A 16,958-nucleotide genomic window follows, 5' to 3' on the forward strand; every position below is an offset into this window, starting at 1 on the left:
CGCAGGGAAAAGAAGAAGCCGCTGTACATGGCGTTTCTAGACCTGCAGAAGGCATTTGACTGCGTCCCACGCCAAATTATATGGTGGGCTTTGAAGATGAAGAACGTGCCACAAATCTATATTGACATTATCCGAGACATGTACCATAATTCGGAATCAATAGTTGGCGACACACATCCTTTCCCGATTACAGTTGGTGTCCACCAAGGCTCGGCCCTGAGTCCTTTTCTGTTCAGTGTAGTGCTTGACGTTGTCACAGTGAAAGCCCATGACATGAGCCGTCTCATTCATGGATATATCCCTTGCAAATTGAACATAATACTATTTTTATTCCTTTCGCACTAAGCAAATAATGAGCGAGAGCACTAATGCAACCGATTTTTACCTAAGTACTTAATGTAGTACCAGGTACCCAGGTATTTGGTACTACTTGAAACAAGCGTGTTTTCTTTCTTCCAGGCCTTTGATCAAAATGTGCGATGGACAGAATTATATTAAAGATATTTTTCGCATAAAAACATGACTTCTCATTCAGTTATAACTTTTTACTGAATTTTTGTTGCGGTCTGGTTATAATGACACTATTTAGTAGACTATTTTATTACATAGGTCTTATTAGTGGTGGATATTTGGACTAAGGTCCATGCATTTTTGGTCATTCTCCTTTCTTTTTTTGCTTTCTGCTTAACGGAATCTAACTGTAATTGTAATTCTTAAGAAACGTAACGGTAATAATAGTTACTGTACGAATATTTATAATAATAACATATACACAGATTCTTGGGGGTATAAAAGAGCACGACAACATCCAACTGCTCCCAACTTCACCTGCATGTGGTGCATCCTGCCGATTAACAAACGAGTCTCTGGCAACAGACTAATGGCGGTATAACCATTACATTAAGGCGTAGCTAAATACTGCAGACCAGTGACGAGCAGCAGCGTCACCTGTGTAAAGAGCTACGCTCTGCGATCACCAACCCGCTTGCGCAGTGTGGTGATTACGAGCAAAATCTTCTATGGGACATACGCAACTAACTAACATACCTAACATAACTAACTACAATAAAAATTCCAAGTCCTGTAGGAAGGCATACACGAGAGCGGATGCACAGCGCATTGTACAGATTGGTCATGACCTTATTTCGCATCCTAGGGGCTCCCGTAGCTTCTGGCGTCTGACCAAGTCTGTGCAAAACAATTTCTGCCAACCTTCGCTGCCACCGCTCAGAAATCCGGACGGATCGCTAGCTCACAGTCCGCAGGAGAAAGCCGACCTCCTGGCTAAACTCTTTGCCGACAACTCTGTGATCGATGATTGTTGTGCGCAGCCACCAACAATACCTTCATGTGGCCACACGATGCCTGACGTCAAAATCAGGCAACGTGTTGTGCGTGCGGAGCTGCAATCACTCGATATACGGAAAGCTAGCGGTCCCGATGGAATACCAGCAATTGTGCTGAAGAAGTGCGCGGCGGAGCTGTCTCCTGTGTTAACGCGCCTGTTCCAACTTTCTCTCTCTTCGGGATGTGTGCCGGAGGCTTGGAGAAGAGCTAATGTGCAAGCGGTTCCCAAAAAAGGGGATCGGTCTGACCCGGCAAATTACCGGCCAATAGCTATCACCTCAGTGCTTTGTAAGGTGATGGAACGGATTTTAAACAACTGATCCATTACCTAGAAGATCACTGTCTGATTAATGATCGTCAGTACGGGTTTCGACCAAAACGGTCCACAGGTGATCTTCTAGCGTACGTAACGCACCTCTGGGGTGAAGCTATCGACAAGCATGGAGAATCATTGGCTGTCAGCCTCGATATCTCCAAGGCTTTCGACAGGGTCTGGCACAGAAGTCTTCTCTCCAAGCTACCGGCATATGGTCTGCCTGCTCAGCTATGCACCTGGATTGCCAGCTTCCTACACAAGCGTAGCCTTCGTGTTTTAGTAGATGGTTGCGCTTCACAATTCTATGTAGTGAATGCTGGGGTCCCCCAGGGATCTGTGCTATCTCCCACGCTCTTTCTTTTGCATATCAATGATATGCTCTCTCTTGGGAACATACATTGCTATGCAGATGATAGTACAGTGCATGGTGGATACCACGGACGCGCAGTGGCTGGGCGGGCGGAAACTGAGGAGAGGCGGGAGAATCTTGTCATTGAACTCGATAGGACATTAAAGCTCATCGCCAAATGGGGTTCTGATAATCTTGTTGAGTTTAATGCCAAGAAAACACAGGTGTGCGCTCTCACAGCGAAAAAGTCACCATTTTACCCTAATCCCTCCCTCTGTGGCACACCGCTGATGATACAAAGCAAAATCGCCATGCTGGGGATGGACGTTCGTTGCGACCTTAGTCCAAGGGATTACATCGAGGCTATTATAAAAACAGCTTCACGAAAACTCGGAGTTCTGAACAAGGTGCGGCGTTTTTTCACGCCACAACAACTGTGCCTGTTATACAAAACACAGGTACGGTCTTGCGTTGAATATTGCTCGCACCTTTGGGATGGCTCCGCTAAGTACCTACTGGAGGCCTTGGACCGGTTGCAGCGACGTGCAGTACGCACTATTGGCGACGTAAAGGTCACAAACACCCTTGAACCTTTACAATTGCGTCGCGAGATAGCAGCACTGAGCGCTTTCTATCGTCTGTATCACGGCGAGTGCTCTGAGGAATTATTCTCTCTAATTCCTGCTTCCCCCTTCCTTCTTAAGTCCACGCGAGCTGGTTCTCGATGTCACCGCCTAACTGTGACATCAATTCCATCGCGCACAAAGAAATTTGTCGCACTACCAAAAAATGGAATTCCTTACCAGCTCACGTGTTCCCCTCCTCTTACAACCCGGGTTCCTTCAAACGAGGCGTGAAGAGGCATCTTGCGGGCCGGCAAGGCGAAGGCGGCTAGTGCAGAACGTTTTTCCCGTCTGTACTGGCCGTCGTCACGTTTGGACTCTACTACCACTTACCATCAGGTGGAGTAGAGTCATTTGCCATCCCGGGGCATATGAAAAAAAAAAAAAACGCAAAGTGGCTGGCAGCGGATGGAGATAGAGAGCTGAAGATCAAGCGCTGCATGCCACTGGACAGGCCTATGTCCAGCAGTGAGACAGCAGTGAAGACAAAGGGATGATGATGACACAGATTCTTCAGAATTAATCAGAACATAATTATTATTAATTAAGAATAATATTAATAACATATACACAGAATCTCCGTAATTTTGAAACCAGAATGGACGAAAAGACTAACTACCCAAAGAGTGCTACGAAAGAAAGACCTCACGATTTAATATTGCAGCATGGCCTGTTAGGGGTTGGCGTAACATATAACGATATAACGATTTTATATTGTTGACATTTGTTTTCCAATAGCAACACTACCATTGAAAAATTAGTGAGTATTTTAAAAATATCTCTAACCTTAGTCAATCGGTACCACTAAACTCATCGGTTACTTCTACAAAACTGCGACATGGCAAAATCAAACCAATATAATTTTAAAGTTACATCACACTTAGTATAATAAAATATTAATTTAGATTTATGTAGCATTTTAGATTAATTTTAAAATATCCCGTATTCGATAAATTTAAAACAAAATCTGAACTGCCCTAGTTGATAGATGTCACTACTAGATAATCTTGACATGACAGTTCCAGCTGCTGTGTTCGAGAAATGCAAAATAGTCGAAATTATTGTTGTTTTTCTTTGTTCTTGAATTTGAAATCTTAATAATAATGAAGAATTTTCCTGTGTTCGTATTTCCAGTGTCACTAGAATTCTACTTGAATGCCAGGCACACTCATAAGCAACTATTAACCGTTTACAATCCTTATGACTTCTCCGTAAATTTTAAAGGTAAAAAACAACATATTAGTATATTTCCATATGGTAGGTGAATTGTATACTTTATGTCTATTAAATTTTTTTCGCAGTTTTATGCACATCTCCAAATAAGTTTACAGTAATTGACCCTGAGGGTATTATAGCTCCTCAAAGTTGCATAGATATTGTTGTGCGATATACACAACCTTCTATCAACCACTGTAACACGACCGAAAAATTTAGGATTACAATGTTTGACAGAAATACCCAGCAGGTAAAAAACAAAAATTCTGATACTGTGCTATAATTTGTTTTTAAGTGTAAAGGGTAAAAGCAATAGCAAAAATTGCAGGCTCTGGGTAAAAGAGATGTTCCAACTAAATTGATAGAGGGGGAACCATCAAACACAAATCCTGAAAGTCTTGGAGACAATTTTCATCCATTATCAACTAAAGCAGCACCTATAAGACCTCCAGAAGAATATTCACGAGTGATATGTAATCATCCCTTACATCACCGGTATGAAAATTATTCACATATCAGCAAATATTTTAAATACTGTTTATTTAATTTACATATAGTTTACAAAGATGTTAACTAATTCCTGTTTTTTTAAATGAATTCTTGTTTAAAGTTGATAAGGTATAGTAAGGTATAAATATTTATTAATATTCTACTTAAAAAAACTAACCCTGTCTTAACTTATATGACACTTTTATTTTTAACAAAATATACACAAATATAGATAACTCAAATAGGTTTACCTATTTTTGTTACAGAGAGCAACAACCTATCAATGTTGTAGCTGTTGCAATAAGCATATGTTGCATAGCAGCTTTACTCTTGCCTACACAGCCAGAGCAAGTTGTTAAATCACAATGGCCAGAGTGGCTACACATAGGATCAAATCTTAAATTAGTATTTTCCTTTGTGCTTGGATTGGTGAGTATGTTAGTATTAAGACAATAAATTAAACAAAAATTTTCATTATTGTACGTTTGAATGTAAAGAAATTTCATATAGATGTTTATTTAAATTTAAAGCGGTTTGGTGCAATTGTTGTAAGGTTACATTTTGTAATCTGCATTTATGTCTGTTAAAAATAATGTGTATATTCATATATTACTTAAATATGCCATGTCACAGTAGTTTCCAATTTTTATTATTGCTTATGATAAATAAAATATCAATGTATGAACATACCAATTCATAAATTTCTGTCATACACTGTCACTATTATATTATCATATGAACAATTAGAAATAAGTATATGTCCATAATAAGTACCTAATTAATTTTTACAAGAGTCAATTTATTTTTTATTTTAGTTTATTTTAGTTTTCCATGATATTGATTTCATAAATGTTTTTAATATTTGTATTTATTTTAAATTAGTATTCTTCTTAATTAATATCATGCATATCGAAAAAACTCCATATGGTTCTTATTAAAAAATTAACTTGATCTTATCTAGAAAAGTAAATCACTTAAAGTATATAAAAGCTATCATATCATATCAATCACTTAAAGTATACACACCCAATTTCTGTATGGGTGTTTGCATGGTTATTGAATTTAATGCTTACTAATGAATTGTAGTGTTTTATATTCGTGAATATTGGCACATTAAATTGCTATAAATAAAAAACCTCAACGAACTTGGCATATGAAAAGTAAATTTTACTGGTAGTAAGGTTTTGTGCAAGCTCATCTGGGTAAAAACCACTTGTTCATCAGATATTCTACTGCAAAACAGCAATACTTGGTATTGCTGTGTTCCGATATGAAAGTGAGCCAGTGTTACAGGCACAAGGGACATAATATCTTAGTTCCCAAGATTGGTGGCGCATTGGCGATGTAAGCGTTTTACATTTCTTACAATGCTAATGTCTATGGGCATTGGTGACATTGGTGAGGTATTGGTAAAAAAAAACCTTTATTCACATTGCTGGTAATAAGTTAGATAATGATTTTGCATTTTAAAAACTTAAGACACACTTTTTTGCATTTTAAAAACTTATAAAATAGCGAACAGTTATGAATTATTAGTTAACATTGCTAGAATATTTTGCGCTAAAATAGAGTACATACACAATAGAAAAGGAAAAAAAAATTACAGTTAACTGCCAAGTTCAGAGAGGTTAAAACTACATAATAATTAAATTATTTTTAATTTTTATTAAATAACATACTATCTGTACATGGAATGTACTTTTTTGGCTACTTCATTAAATGAAACATTACAATGCATGTTTTTGATAGTATGATAGAAAAATGTTTAACTAAATCCAGTCAGAAAAAAGTATTAATATAATATAATAAGTTTATATGAATATACATATATTTATATAGGTAATGATAAATGTATACCCAGTCATGACTGAATCCAGTTGTGAGTTTAGTTTATGAAATTAAAGGGTAACATGTCAATTTTTATTATTTATAAAAAAAATGTAGAAATTGTATTAGGCAACCAGTTTGTAAAAAGTACACAATTGTGTATTTTAATTACATGACTCTATAAGTTTTTCTGAAGCAGCTGATTTAAACTAATTTTAATATTTGTATATCAATTTGTATTGTAAATGTAAATAAGTAATTCATCATGACAATTCAATAATAAAATTAGTTGTAGGTACTTCTTACTTAAATAACTTGGTGATGTATATTTATTTATTTAGGTTCTTGGGACCATTTTCAATGAAATTGAATTCATGCCAAATAAATCAAGCATAATTATTCACAAGTTTTTTTTTAATGTAGCCTTTAACCCTTCTTTCTTATATATAAATTTGAAATAAAAAATAGTTCTTTATGACTTTCTAATGCTGAAATAGACAGTTGTCCATTGTTTTTTAATGTCTTATCTATATATTTACTATTCTAACTGATTCAAAGTGATTAAGTTATTTTTCCCAATAAAATAGGAGAAATTATTGAAATTTTTGCAACAGTTACAATATTAATCATCATTTTTGATTAAAAAAAAAACAAATTATATATTCTTCAGCTTTTTATTTGGTATAATCTAGCAAGTCTTCTAATATGATCACAATTGTCTATACAATTATTGAGCAAGTGATAAACAAGCAACTTGATTTTATCTTTTGAATTAAATCTAGTTCATTATTGATTAGGATTCAAGTATCTTATCTAAACTTAATTTTTTTAGGAACAATAAAATTCTATATAGTAACAGCATTTTTATTTGTTCTTCATTTTAATGTGTAAGATATGTAGTTATTACCTATTTTTCAAGTGTAAAGAGCAATTACCATTACCACGTAACATTATATTAATTAAAGCATCTAGATTGCTAATTTGAGACGGTTACATTTGAATACCTTATACTTATGAAATGAAATTATGATAATATTTCCTAAACTAGATAAATTTTATAACAAAACTGGTTTTAATAGGAACTAAAAACAAACACACATTATTACAAATAGGTAACAATTTTTTTTTTCAAGTATATTTTCAACTTCTATGATTATTTAATAAAATTTCTATCTTACAACTATGTAAATGTAACTATTATAGTAAGATTAATTTAGCATTTTAAATTCCTTATATTAATATAACAGCCAATAATTTTGAACTTCATATATCTAAAACTAAAAAATAAGTTAACTTAAAATACTATTTAAGAAGGCAAGGTCTTGATTGAGATAAAACTATACTATATTCCAATAGCAGAAGCATTAATGATAAGCAAACCTTGATTTACATATTCCATGTAATTTACTAATAGCTCTGCTTTAAATTCATTTCTTCTGACCAATCACGTCATGTCAATTCAAGGTCAAAGTTGTTTTTTATCTTTAGTCCTCCTGCTATTGGAATGGGCTAAATATAATTATTAAAATGTCATAATATAGATTTATTACTGTCTATAAAATATTATATACGAGAAGATATGTTACAAATCAACCATGATATGAGTAAACAATGGGTGAAGAACAGTTGCCACTTCTATGTATTTCAAAGAATTTAGTCCATCAGTGACCATCCTTTCTTTGGCATGATAGAATAGATTGTTCCTCTTTTGTCTATGAAACATAATAAGATATATAGTTATTGAATGACATAAGTTCATAAAATGATACGAAAGAAGTAAACTCACCTTTTTTCTTGGTTTTGGTGTGAAGACATATAATAGCGACTGGTAGCTGGTTCAAAACGAGACAGTTTCAGATTATGAGACTCAAGTCTAGAGTACAGATCATCATCTTCGCCTTTCCACCCAAAAAACTCATTACTCATTCCATTAACTTCCTTAAACTGTGTAGAAGCTATTGATATGGCACCACCGAAAAGATTGAGATAAGGCAATACAAACCTGGATTATGAATAAACAAATTAAAATCTAGGAATTAAGATTGTTATTATTGCAATTTGTATTGTAATATAGATGATATTGCACCTAAATGAATTGATGCTAGATGACATATGCCTAGGAAGTTTAGTACAGGCATACAAATTTGCAGGTTTTACAGGCAACAAGTCCACATCATGTAATACAAGACAAGGATATCCAGCCCGCATAGCAGCCACAGCACCAATGTTCATGAGCTTGGCTTTGTTGAAAGGTCGAGAGTCAACTTGCTCCACTACATAGATTCGATAATGGATATGTTGTCTTCGGAGAAACATATGCATATATACCAGAAATCCTCGTAGCTGCTCAGCTTTATCCCTGTGCCCAAAATATCATGCTTACTACAATGTAGATATTTCAATTAATAATCAATTTAAATATACCTATAAGGAACAATGATTGCTGTGCTAAATTTTGGTCTACAATCGAGGGGAGCATATTCACCACCTTCTCTAATTCTATGACCCTCAACTAAATCTTCCTCGATGATACTTATTGGTAATGTAGTGTCATCGTTAATAACATCATAATAATCACAATCTGATATGGCTGTACTTGAAAAATTAATCGCCGTTTCTTCCAATAAATTGTTCAGTATATTTTTTTTCGTTATAAATTCATAAGTTCCTCTAGCATTTCTATCAGGGTGAAGAAGTATAATCAATGTTATTACAAAAATACCGCAGTACAAAACTTTTTTTTTAAATACATAATGACGCATGACCCTAAGAGTATAATTAAAATTAACTCTAATTGTAATACATAGCTACTTTATAACATGTATTTATCTAATTTGAATAGTCTGAACTAGTTAAATTATAATTTAAACTTTAAACGCGATTGCAGTGTTATACGCTTAGACATAGTTGCTCAAGTACAAAAGTCACATTTTGTAATTTTATGTAGGATGTCACTTGTCAAGGAAGTGTCAATTTTTTCGTTTATTACTTAAGCATTGATCAAACAATGCGTTGGATCTAATAATATAATTATTGCGAAGTTTATTAACATACAGTTAGACCGAGTGATTTACTTAATATATGAGAAAGAAATCTATACAATAAAGTGTTTGATGTGCGATATGAATTTTGTCACGTGAATGATTTTTTAAATTAACACTTTAATTTCTGTTTTACATAGTTTTATTATTTTTTTAATTTATTAGTCCTCATTTTGTTAACTTAGTTAGTTTTCATGGATAAAGAAATATATTTCTCATGTAAACTGCTTACTATAATTTTGTTATAAAGAAATGGCGGTAGATATAAATGGTTTAGTAGACATTTTAAATCTACCCTTTATTTTAATTAAATTATTTGAATCAAACAATGTTTGTTCGATATATGTTTAAATGCTTAAAATATGTTAACTTGCTAATGTGGCTAAGTTGGTTTATAATTACCAAAAGTAAAGTCAAACTGGCTGAAAAGTTCAGATAAAAATCGCGATGTCAACGTTTGAAGTAAAAGAAACTAGCTTAGACTCGGAACAAGAAAACGAACAATTAATTAACAATTCCATTGAAGAAATTCGTAAATGTAGTACACAGAATCATATCGACACATCTTGGGAACAAAGTTATTATGTTTCATTTCAAGAGTTGAAAAACAGTAAGCCTGATAGGACTCCACCTTTTATGAGTATAATGATTGACGCAGAAACTGTTGATAGCAGAGTAAATAGTTCTACACAAACAGAATTCGCAGCTCCGACGCGTGGCAATATTACTGACGAAAATTTATCGCTTTCTAAATACTTTAATTATGAAGATTTATCATCTAATGAAAATGATGAACGATCTTCAAGTAAGCGCTTCAGACACGAGTCTTTAGAAGATGATAAAGAAATACGACCATGGAAAAAGACGAAGTGTACAGAATCAAATACATCGAGTTCAACTGATTTAAATGATCAGAGATCTCTACAGAAATCCCTATCAGCCAATGAATTATGTTCTGATTCAGAATTATCATTTAAATCAATTAATAGTAATTATTCTTACAAGACCCGTAAAAGAAGAAGAAAATCAGATTCTAATTTATTTCGGAGTGTTTTTCAAAGGTCTGGAAAGTGTAACTATTTCAATAAATACAATTACTCTGAAAGCAAATCACCAGGTAAGTAAATATGAGGAATTATTTAATACATTATGTAGAACCTAATTAATGTTCATTGATTAGGACCTAATTGTTTAAAATTTAAAGTTCAAAATAAATTAAAAAAAAATATTTTTAAAGAATTTTGATTTAAAAAAAACACATAGACCTTGACCTTTAATATATTTTCTTGTTATAACAAAATATTTAAATAGTAAAAAAAACAATATAAATAAAAAGAGATCAGTAGAGGGTCAAGTAGTTGCATTGGAAGTCACATTATCACTTAGATAACTTACTTTTTATTTATACATCAAACCAGTCTTAGTGGGCGAATATATCATGACATCATCTCCTTATAAGTTAAAACGTTAACGGTCGAGAAGTGAATTAGACATTAATGTAGACACCAATAGCAGACACTCGTTTTTTTTTACTCTTATTAACATGAGTCTGAACGGGGACAACTTTTTAGTAGATATGTTAGACGTAGAAGAAAATTACACGCCTATAATAGATCAAAATTTATGGTCTATGTTGTCAGGAGATACACCAAGGAACGATAAGCCACACCGGCGCAACAAACGTACGAAATTATCGAAGCTGGTGGACCTTTGTACATGGATTGGCAGGAAGGTATTTAGTATGTTTATTATTTGTTTACCTGTATTGAATTATATTAATTGTCATTGAATTATTTTATTCAATTGTTAATATTATGCCATCGCAAATTAATAACATTATTATTTTATACGATAGCTATTATTGTAATGTAACAAATTAAGCTTGTGATTATAAAACACCTGTAAACTTAGTTATTTGTAGTTTAATATAAAAAAAAAACTATTTTATAAGACGTTTAACTATTATTGTTGTGTATGGTTGCATTTTCACTGTATCAGTTCGCAATACAGATATTTTTTGATGGTTATAAAAAAATACATAGCTTTGTAATTTTTTTCTTTACAACTTAGGGTAATTACTCTTACACTAGCCTTATATATCATATATTACCAACAATCGATAAATAAATTAACCTACCAACTGCAGACGTAAGATAATTTTGAATTGCAAGTCGAATTTAAAAACAAAATAATTTTAATGGTTAACATTCTATTTGTACTTAATAAGAAGTAAATTGTTATTATAAATATAAAGCTATTACTATTATACCAGGGTTTCCAGTCCCTCACCGGTTTGTATGCAGACATTCTCAGGGAACCAATAAGTCAAGATGAAAACAAAGAAAATATCTACGCGGAGGAGTTGAAACGTCTAGGAAGATTCATTGACGAGGTCGATCAAAAGCAAATTCGTTTGTCGCGAGAAAATGAAAGCCTTCAAGAAGAAATGAAAAAAATGGCAGCGAAAATAGCAGAGCTAGAAAATAAAATTAGGTAAATAAAAGTAAAAGATATTTTTATTAGAATTACAGTATGATACAGAATAATTTTAGTGGGTTTTTATTGACGTAATATACATTGGTTTTTTTTTTTTACTTAGATCTGAGATGGCAAAGTTGTTAGAATACGTAGCGTAGCCGAAGATTTTTGGTCAATTTGCTAGTTCCATTGATTTTGTGTTTATAATATTAAATCTCGTATTTGGCAGTGAAGGAAAACATCTAGAGGAAACCAACTGTGTTATGTGTTGGATGAAAATCTGCCACATTTGTATCTACCAATCCGCGTTGCTACAGCTCCTTCCAGAATCTTCTCCTCAAACGTAGAGGACATTTTTATCCTATCAGGATATTCCTTTTGCTTTAGTTTTACATTTGCAAGTTCATTTGTAAAGTATACAACAGTGTTATGCATTGTTTCCTGTTTACTTACAATGGATGTAACTGAATTTTTCAATTAAATTTTTCACACTCCTGCAATGATAATATCCTATTATATAATATATTTTGCTTTGACGATTTGTTTTTGAATTCTGTAATTAATAATTTATATTTCGAAAAGGATTTTCAATTAAAAGTAAGAAGACTATTAAGTGATTTTCTTTTAGAAACATAATATTTTTAATAAATATTTCGTCTTGATTCTTTTTAGTTATTTCCGCATCATCAATATTTAAATTAATTTGTCTATTATTTTTAAACTATAATTGAAAACTTCATTTGTAGACCTTGTCATACCAATTGTAACAGAATTGAAATTGTGAGAAATAGAGGCAATTTTGCAATAATATTAGCACATACCAATAATAATGAATATCATAAATTTTCCCAGTGTAACATGTAAGTGCAAAGCTAGTAACGTGGTAGGGTTTTATTAAACGTAGCTTTTCTAATTTAACTCAGAAAGCTATTAAGACAATATTTTAATAAGAAATTTCGATAAGTAGTATTAACAATAATCTGTTTTCACGCAGTATTGAACAAAGGTGAGACAAATAGACTAAGCACCTACCGCGTACGTCGTAGCGCGTACCGCGACTACTTGTTTTCTTTGTTTATTTATTAGTATCACATATGCTTTTATTCTGTTGTATTGATTAAAAATAGTTTTGTTTGATTTCAAAATCAATTGTATATTCAAATGTTCTTAAACATTTTTGCTATATTTATTAAAGTGTACCTACTTGTAACTCGAAATAATTGTTACCCTTGCAGTTGCCAGCAAAATGCATACAACACTCAATCATCTTTCAAGCCAGTAACATGTCCTCCACCACCGCCGCCTCCTCCCCCCCCGCCACCACCACCGCCGCCGCCACCACCACCATCGACATCATCAAACAAATTACCAATGCGCTCACACACAATTCCAAGATGCGGTTCAGCGCCACCGAGAATAGCGGGACCACGTCTTACTATTACCCCGCAAGACATCGCTAATGTAAAACTGAGAAAAGCTAAGGTAATCAAAATTAATAATAGAACAAATTAAATAAGCTCTTATTAAATAAATGTTCCACGCTTACTTAGATACTTCATTGATATAATTAAATTTCGCTATGAATCCGAGGCACAGGTGGACATCCTAATTGTCTATTATACTAGTTAAATACTTAAAAAAATCAGAAGATTGTGGGCAAACAAAGGTGCGGTCGGACAGATGGGATCATAATCAGACACGTTTGGAGAAAGATATTACTGATGGTAGATTTCACTGGCGGTAGGGCTTTGTGCAAGCTCGTATGGGTAGGTTACCTATTCATCTATATCTTCTACAGTACTTGGCTACTTGGTATTGTTGTGTTCCGGTTTGAAGGGTGAGTAAGCCAGTATAATTACAGGCACAAGGGACATAGCATCTTAGTTCCCAAGGTTGGTGACGCATTGCCGATGTAAGCGATGCTTAACGTTTCTTACAATGCCAATTTCTATGGACATTGGTGACCACTTATCAGATGGCCAATTTGATCGTCCGCCTACTTTCACTATAAAAAAAAATTGGCGCAGGGCCAACATATTTAATTTTTTTTAATGGAATATCAAATGAATCACCCGTCCTTGTATTCGAACTATGGAACTAGCGATATATATGTATATTTATAGCTTAATTATTTCGTTTATTTTAATAGGACAATCCTGTTCGAGCTAAGCCAAAAGAAGTCCAACAGCCACTGGTAACGCAGCATTTGCTTGAGGCCACGAGGGCGAGGCTTGGTCGAAACCGACCCGTCGCTGCCTCCACACCAAAGCAGCAGCTATCTGATTTAGAAAAGTAAGGAAATTTGTGATCGAAGTACGTTTTTTTAATTCTTATTATCGTAGTTATTGTGAGATAATGTTACAATCAAATCTTTAAAACGTACTAAATTGACCATGATCACCTAAGAAGAAAGCCCACCATAAGGTCTATGTCGGTTGACTCAGTGACAATTAACATTTAAATAGTGTATAATTAAATAAACAAAGAATAAAGATATATAGTAAAAATAAAACAACAAGGCAATGTTTAAGGCAATGTTTTTTATAACAAATTCATATTCGATATGTACTAATAGTATAAATAATAATGTCCTCCAGACCTCAAGAGAGATTAGCCAACTGTGCAGGCCATGTTATAGTGCATAAGTGTGTGCGCAAACACTGGTGCACTCTTTATTCCCTAGCTCTCATAATCCGGTGGGGCGGCAATCCGACACGACCCGAAAGAGTTCAGGCGAAAGACGAACAGCTTTACGTGCTTTCCGAGGCACGGGAGTGTATACACTTCCAACTTCCAGACCCCGGATGTCTACTGAGAATTTTCAACAGAAAAACTCTAACTTTTAATTGGCCCGACCTGGGATGAACCCAGGACCATTGGGTCTGCGGCCTTACATGGAGCCACTAGATCAACAAGGCAGTCAATAGTATAAATACTGACTGACTGAATTAGACTTATTTAAAGTTACATTAACGTTTTCTCAGGTGCTTATTACAAGAGACATCAGTAACATCGCTGTACAGGCGGAGGGTGACACGTGGAACGTTTCGTAGTACGGAAGAGTTGCGGGTGCGGCCGTATCCCGCATCGCGATGTACTCGTTCGCCGTGCTCTCCGCGCTCACCTCGCTCTAATTCACTGTCTCGAGTAACCCCTACATCTCCACTTAAATATCCCCTTTTATGTCCGAGCAAAGAATGACGATCTGTGCATTCGTGATAATTTTCGTAATGTGATTGAATTTTGTAACATTTAATAATGTTTGTAATTTTGGTAAATATCAATACACAACCATATTTACCAGAATAATTATGTTTGGTATTTTATGAACCTTGTCTTCCGATGACGATCTTTTAAGATTGCCAGTACAGCTAGAGTAATTAATAAATAAGGTATTACGTCATATTTATCTGAAATTAGCAAATATTAAAAATATTTATAGGTACACTGTAAATGACATTGATAATGACGCTGACTGTACTGAAATTTGATTTGAAATCAAGGTTATTCTGCAATTAAAAAAATTACATTGACTGTAATAATAATTAATACTTTATAATACGATCTTATTTTATGTAACATTAAAATTATCCATTAAACAATGTTATCTTTTTTAATGAAAAGAACGAATTTGTACACTGCAGATGCTTGTCGTATTTACAAGATTTATACTTAATAATACTTTTATAAAATTATATCACTATTTATTAAAATATTTATTGTACATCGTACATATGTAATATGATTGAGTTATATAAATAAACTGCGATTATGTAAAAATATATTTCTTATCTTCATGAGTTCTTTAATATTAATATTTTCTAAGGCCCCTATCTCGCTGGCGTTATGCGAGTGTTGGCGTTTGTCCAACATCTGCGCAGCGTCGTTGCGACATAAACTTTGAACATCCGCTGAACGCAACGCCAAACTTGCTCACATGCTGCTATTTCAGGCATACAATCAGAGACAAAGTGGATTCCGCCGAGGATACATTACTTTGGCTTTGCTACTTCAACAAAAATTACTTAAAAGAAAAATAATTTATCATTGTCAATTTTGGAAAAACCTTTATGGTCCAATCGATTACAAGAAAGTGAATATTTCGCACTGTACTGTAATAAGCCGGAATTTTATAAATATTTGCGAATCGTAGACTACATTTGACGAATTTTTAGAAATTATTTAAAATGACAAAATATTTAGACACTAATGTTTTAGTGTCACCAGAAGAGCGGCTTGTTATAGCGTAATTGTACTTGATGCCAACGAAGCAACATTAATGTAACGTTGTCACTAGAAACTCGCGACGTTAAACAAACGCCAACGTTCGCATAACGTCCCTGTTTTACCCGGTATGGTACAGTGACTGCTGCCTGGGAGTCTCGAGTAGCGGAAAAGTGTTGATTCAAAATATCAGGAGAAAGAGAACATACAATTTCTGTACACTGGCCATAGATGGATTAAAAATGTTAACATGATAAAAGTGGCAGATTTACTCCTAACTACCTAACTGTGTATATAATGTGACCTGTCATGTTTGTATTCATGAAAAGCTCGATCACGCTGAGACATTGCCGTACGCACCTTATTCATATTCAATGGTACAATTTGTCGTCATATCTTAAGGTCCTACTATTCCTTTATCTTATCAATTTATTTTATAGTATAAATAGCGGAGGAGCACATGGACCACCTGATCGTAAGTGGTCACCAACGCTCATAGGCATAGGCATTGTAAGAAATGTTACCTATCGCTTACATCGTCGATGCACCACCAAGCTTAGGAACTAAGATGTTATGTCCCTGTAATTACACTGGCTCACTCACCATTCTAACCGGAACACAACAACATCAAGTACTGCTGTTTTGCGGTAAAATAAATAATATGTATGGTAACTTTATTATGCACAATTCTTTAAGTTAATTAAAGCCAAGGTTTCGTCTATATATCAACGCCATAAAAGCGTTTTTGGATTGTGTACAGTAAGAAATCATTTAAAATTATTGTAATAATTATTATCTTTATTTTATTTATATGTTACATTAAAATAATAATTTAATTTAATTACATTGTACATAATATTTATAATGTTTTTCTAGATACATACATATTAACAGTTAATAAGCATATTTCCTCATATCTACCGAACAATCCCATTATTTCTGTTCTCTATCACACACCAGGGTTCACAACCGTACGATAATTTTATACCTACGTACGATTTACGATAGTATACTACTATCGTACGTGGATTGTACGATAATTTCCATTA

The 16,958-nt window shown here is 33.7% G+C and overlaps 3 protein-coding genes across 4 annotated transcripts; 2 read left to right on the forward strand and 1 right to left on the reverse strand.

The window, feature by feature from the left end:
• The first annotated feature begins 3,612 nt into the window (after window positions 1–3,612).
• Window positions 3,613–6,476, forward strand: LOC126769630 (motile sperm domain-containing protein 1-like). Its single transcript, XM_050488504.1, has 4 exons — window positions 3,613–3,859; window positions 3,937–4,100; window positions 4,179–4,345; window positions 4,606–6,476. The coding sequence occupies exons 1-4, from the start codon at window positions 3,739–3,741 to the stop codon at window positions 4,793–4,795; spliced, it is 642 nt and encodes a 213-aa protein (XP_050344461.1). The 5' UTR covers window positions 3,613–3,738; the 3' UTR covers window positions 4,796–6,476.
• Window positions 6,477–7,394: 918 nt separating this feature from the next.
• Window positions 7,395–9,114, reverse strand: LOC126769610 (beta-1,4-galactosyltransferase 1-like). Its single transcript, XM_050488480.1, has 4 exons — window positions 8,591–9,114; window positions 8,253–8,525; window positions 7,953–8,168; window positions 7,395–7,878 (listed from the first exon to the last, which is right to left on the reverse strand). Exons 1-4 carry the CDS (start codon window positions 8,926–8,928, stop codon window positions 7,749–7,751), a joined length of 957 nt encoding a protein of 318 aa, XP_050344437.1. The 5' UTR covers window positions 8,929–9,114; the 3' UTR covers window positions 7,395–7,748.
• A 412-nt stretch (window positions 9,115–9,526) lies between these two features.
• On the forward strand, window positions 9,527–15,378 carry LOC126769408 (bromodomain-containing protein 4-like). Of its 2 annotated transcripts, none has more exons than XM_050488168.1 (6): window positions 9,527–10,324; window positions 10,848–10,939; window positions 11,480–11,700; window positions 12,921–13,167; window positions 13,835–13,977; window positions 14,670–15,378. In XM_050488168.1, the coding sequence occupies exons 1-6, from the start codon at window positions 9,655–9,657 to the stop codon at window positions 14,884–14,886; spliced, it is 1,590 nt and encodes a 529-aa protein (XP_050344125.1). In that variant the 5' UTR covers window positions 9,527–9,654; the 3' UTR covers window positions 14,887–15,378. The 2 variants fall into 2 exon arrangements, with proteins under 2 accessions (XP_050344125.1, XP_050344126.1); XM_050488169.1 differs by having other exon boundaries at window positions 13,835–13,998; window positions 14,670–14,725.
• The last annotated feature ends 1,580 nt before the right edge of the window (window positions 15,379–16,958 follow it).

This window comes from Nymphalis io, chromosome 7 (genome assembly GCF_905147045.1).
Source record: "Nymphalis io chromosome 7, ilAglIoxx1.1, whole genome shotgun sequence".
NCBI lineage: Eukaryota > Metazoa > Arthropoda > Insecta > Lepidoptera > Nymphalidae > Nymphalis > Nymphalis io.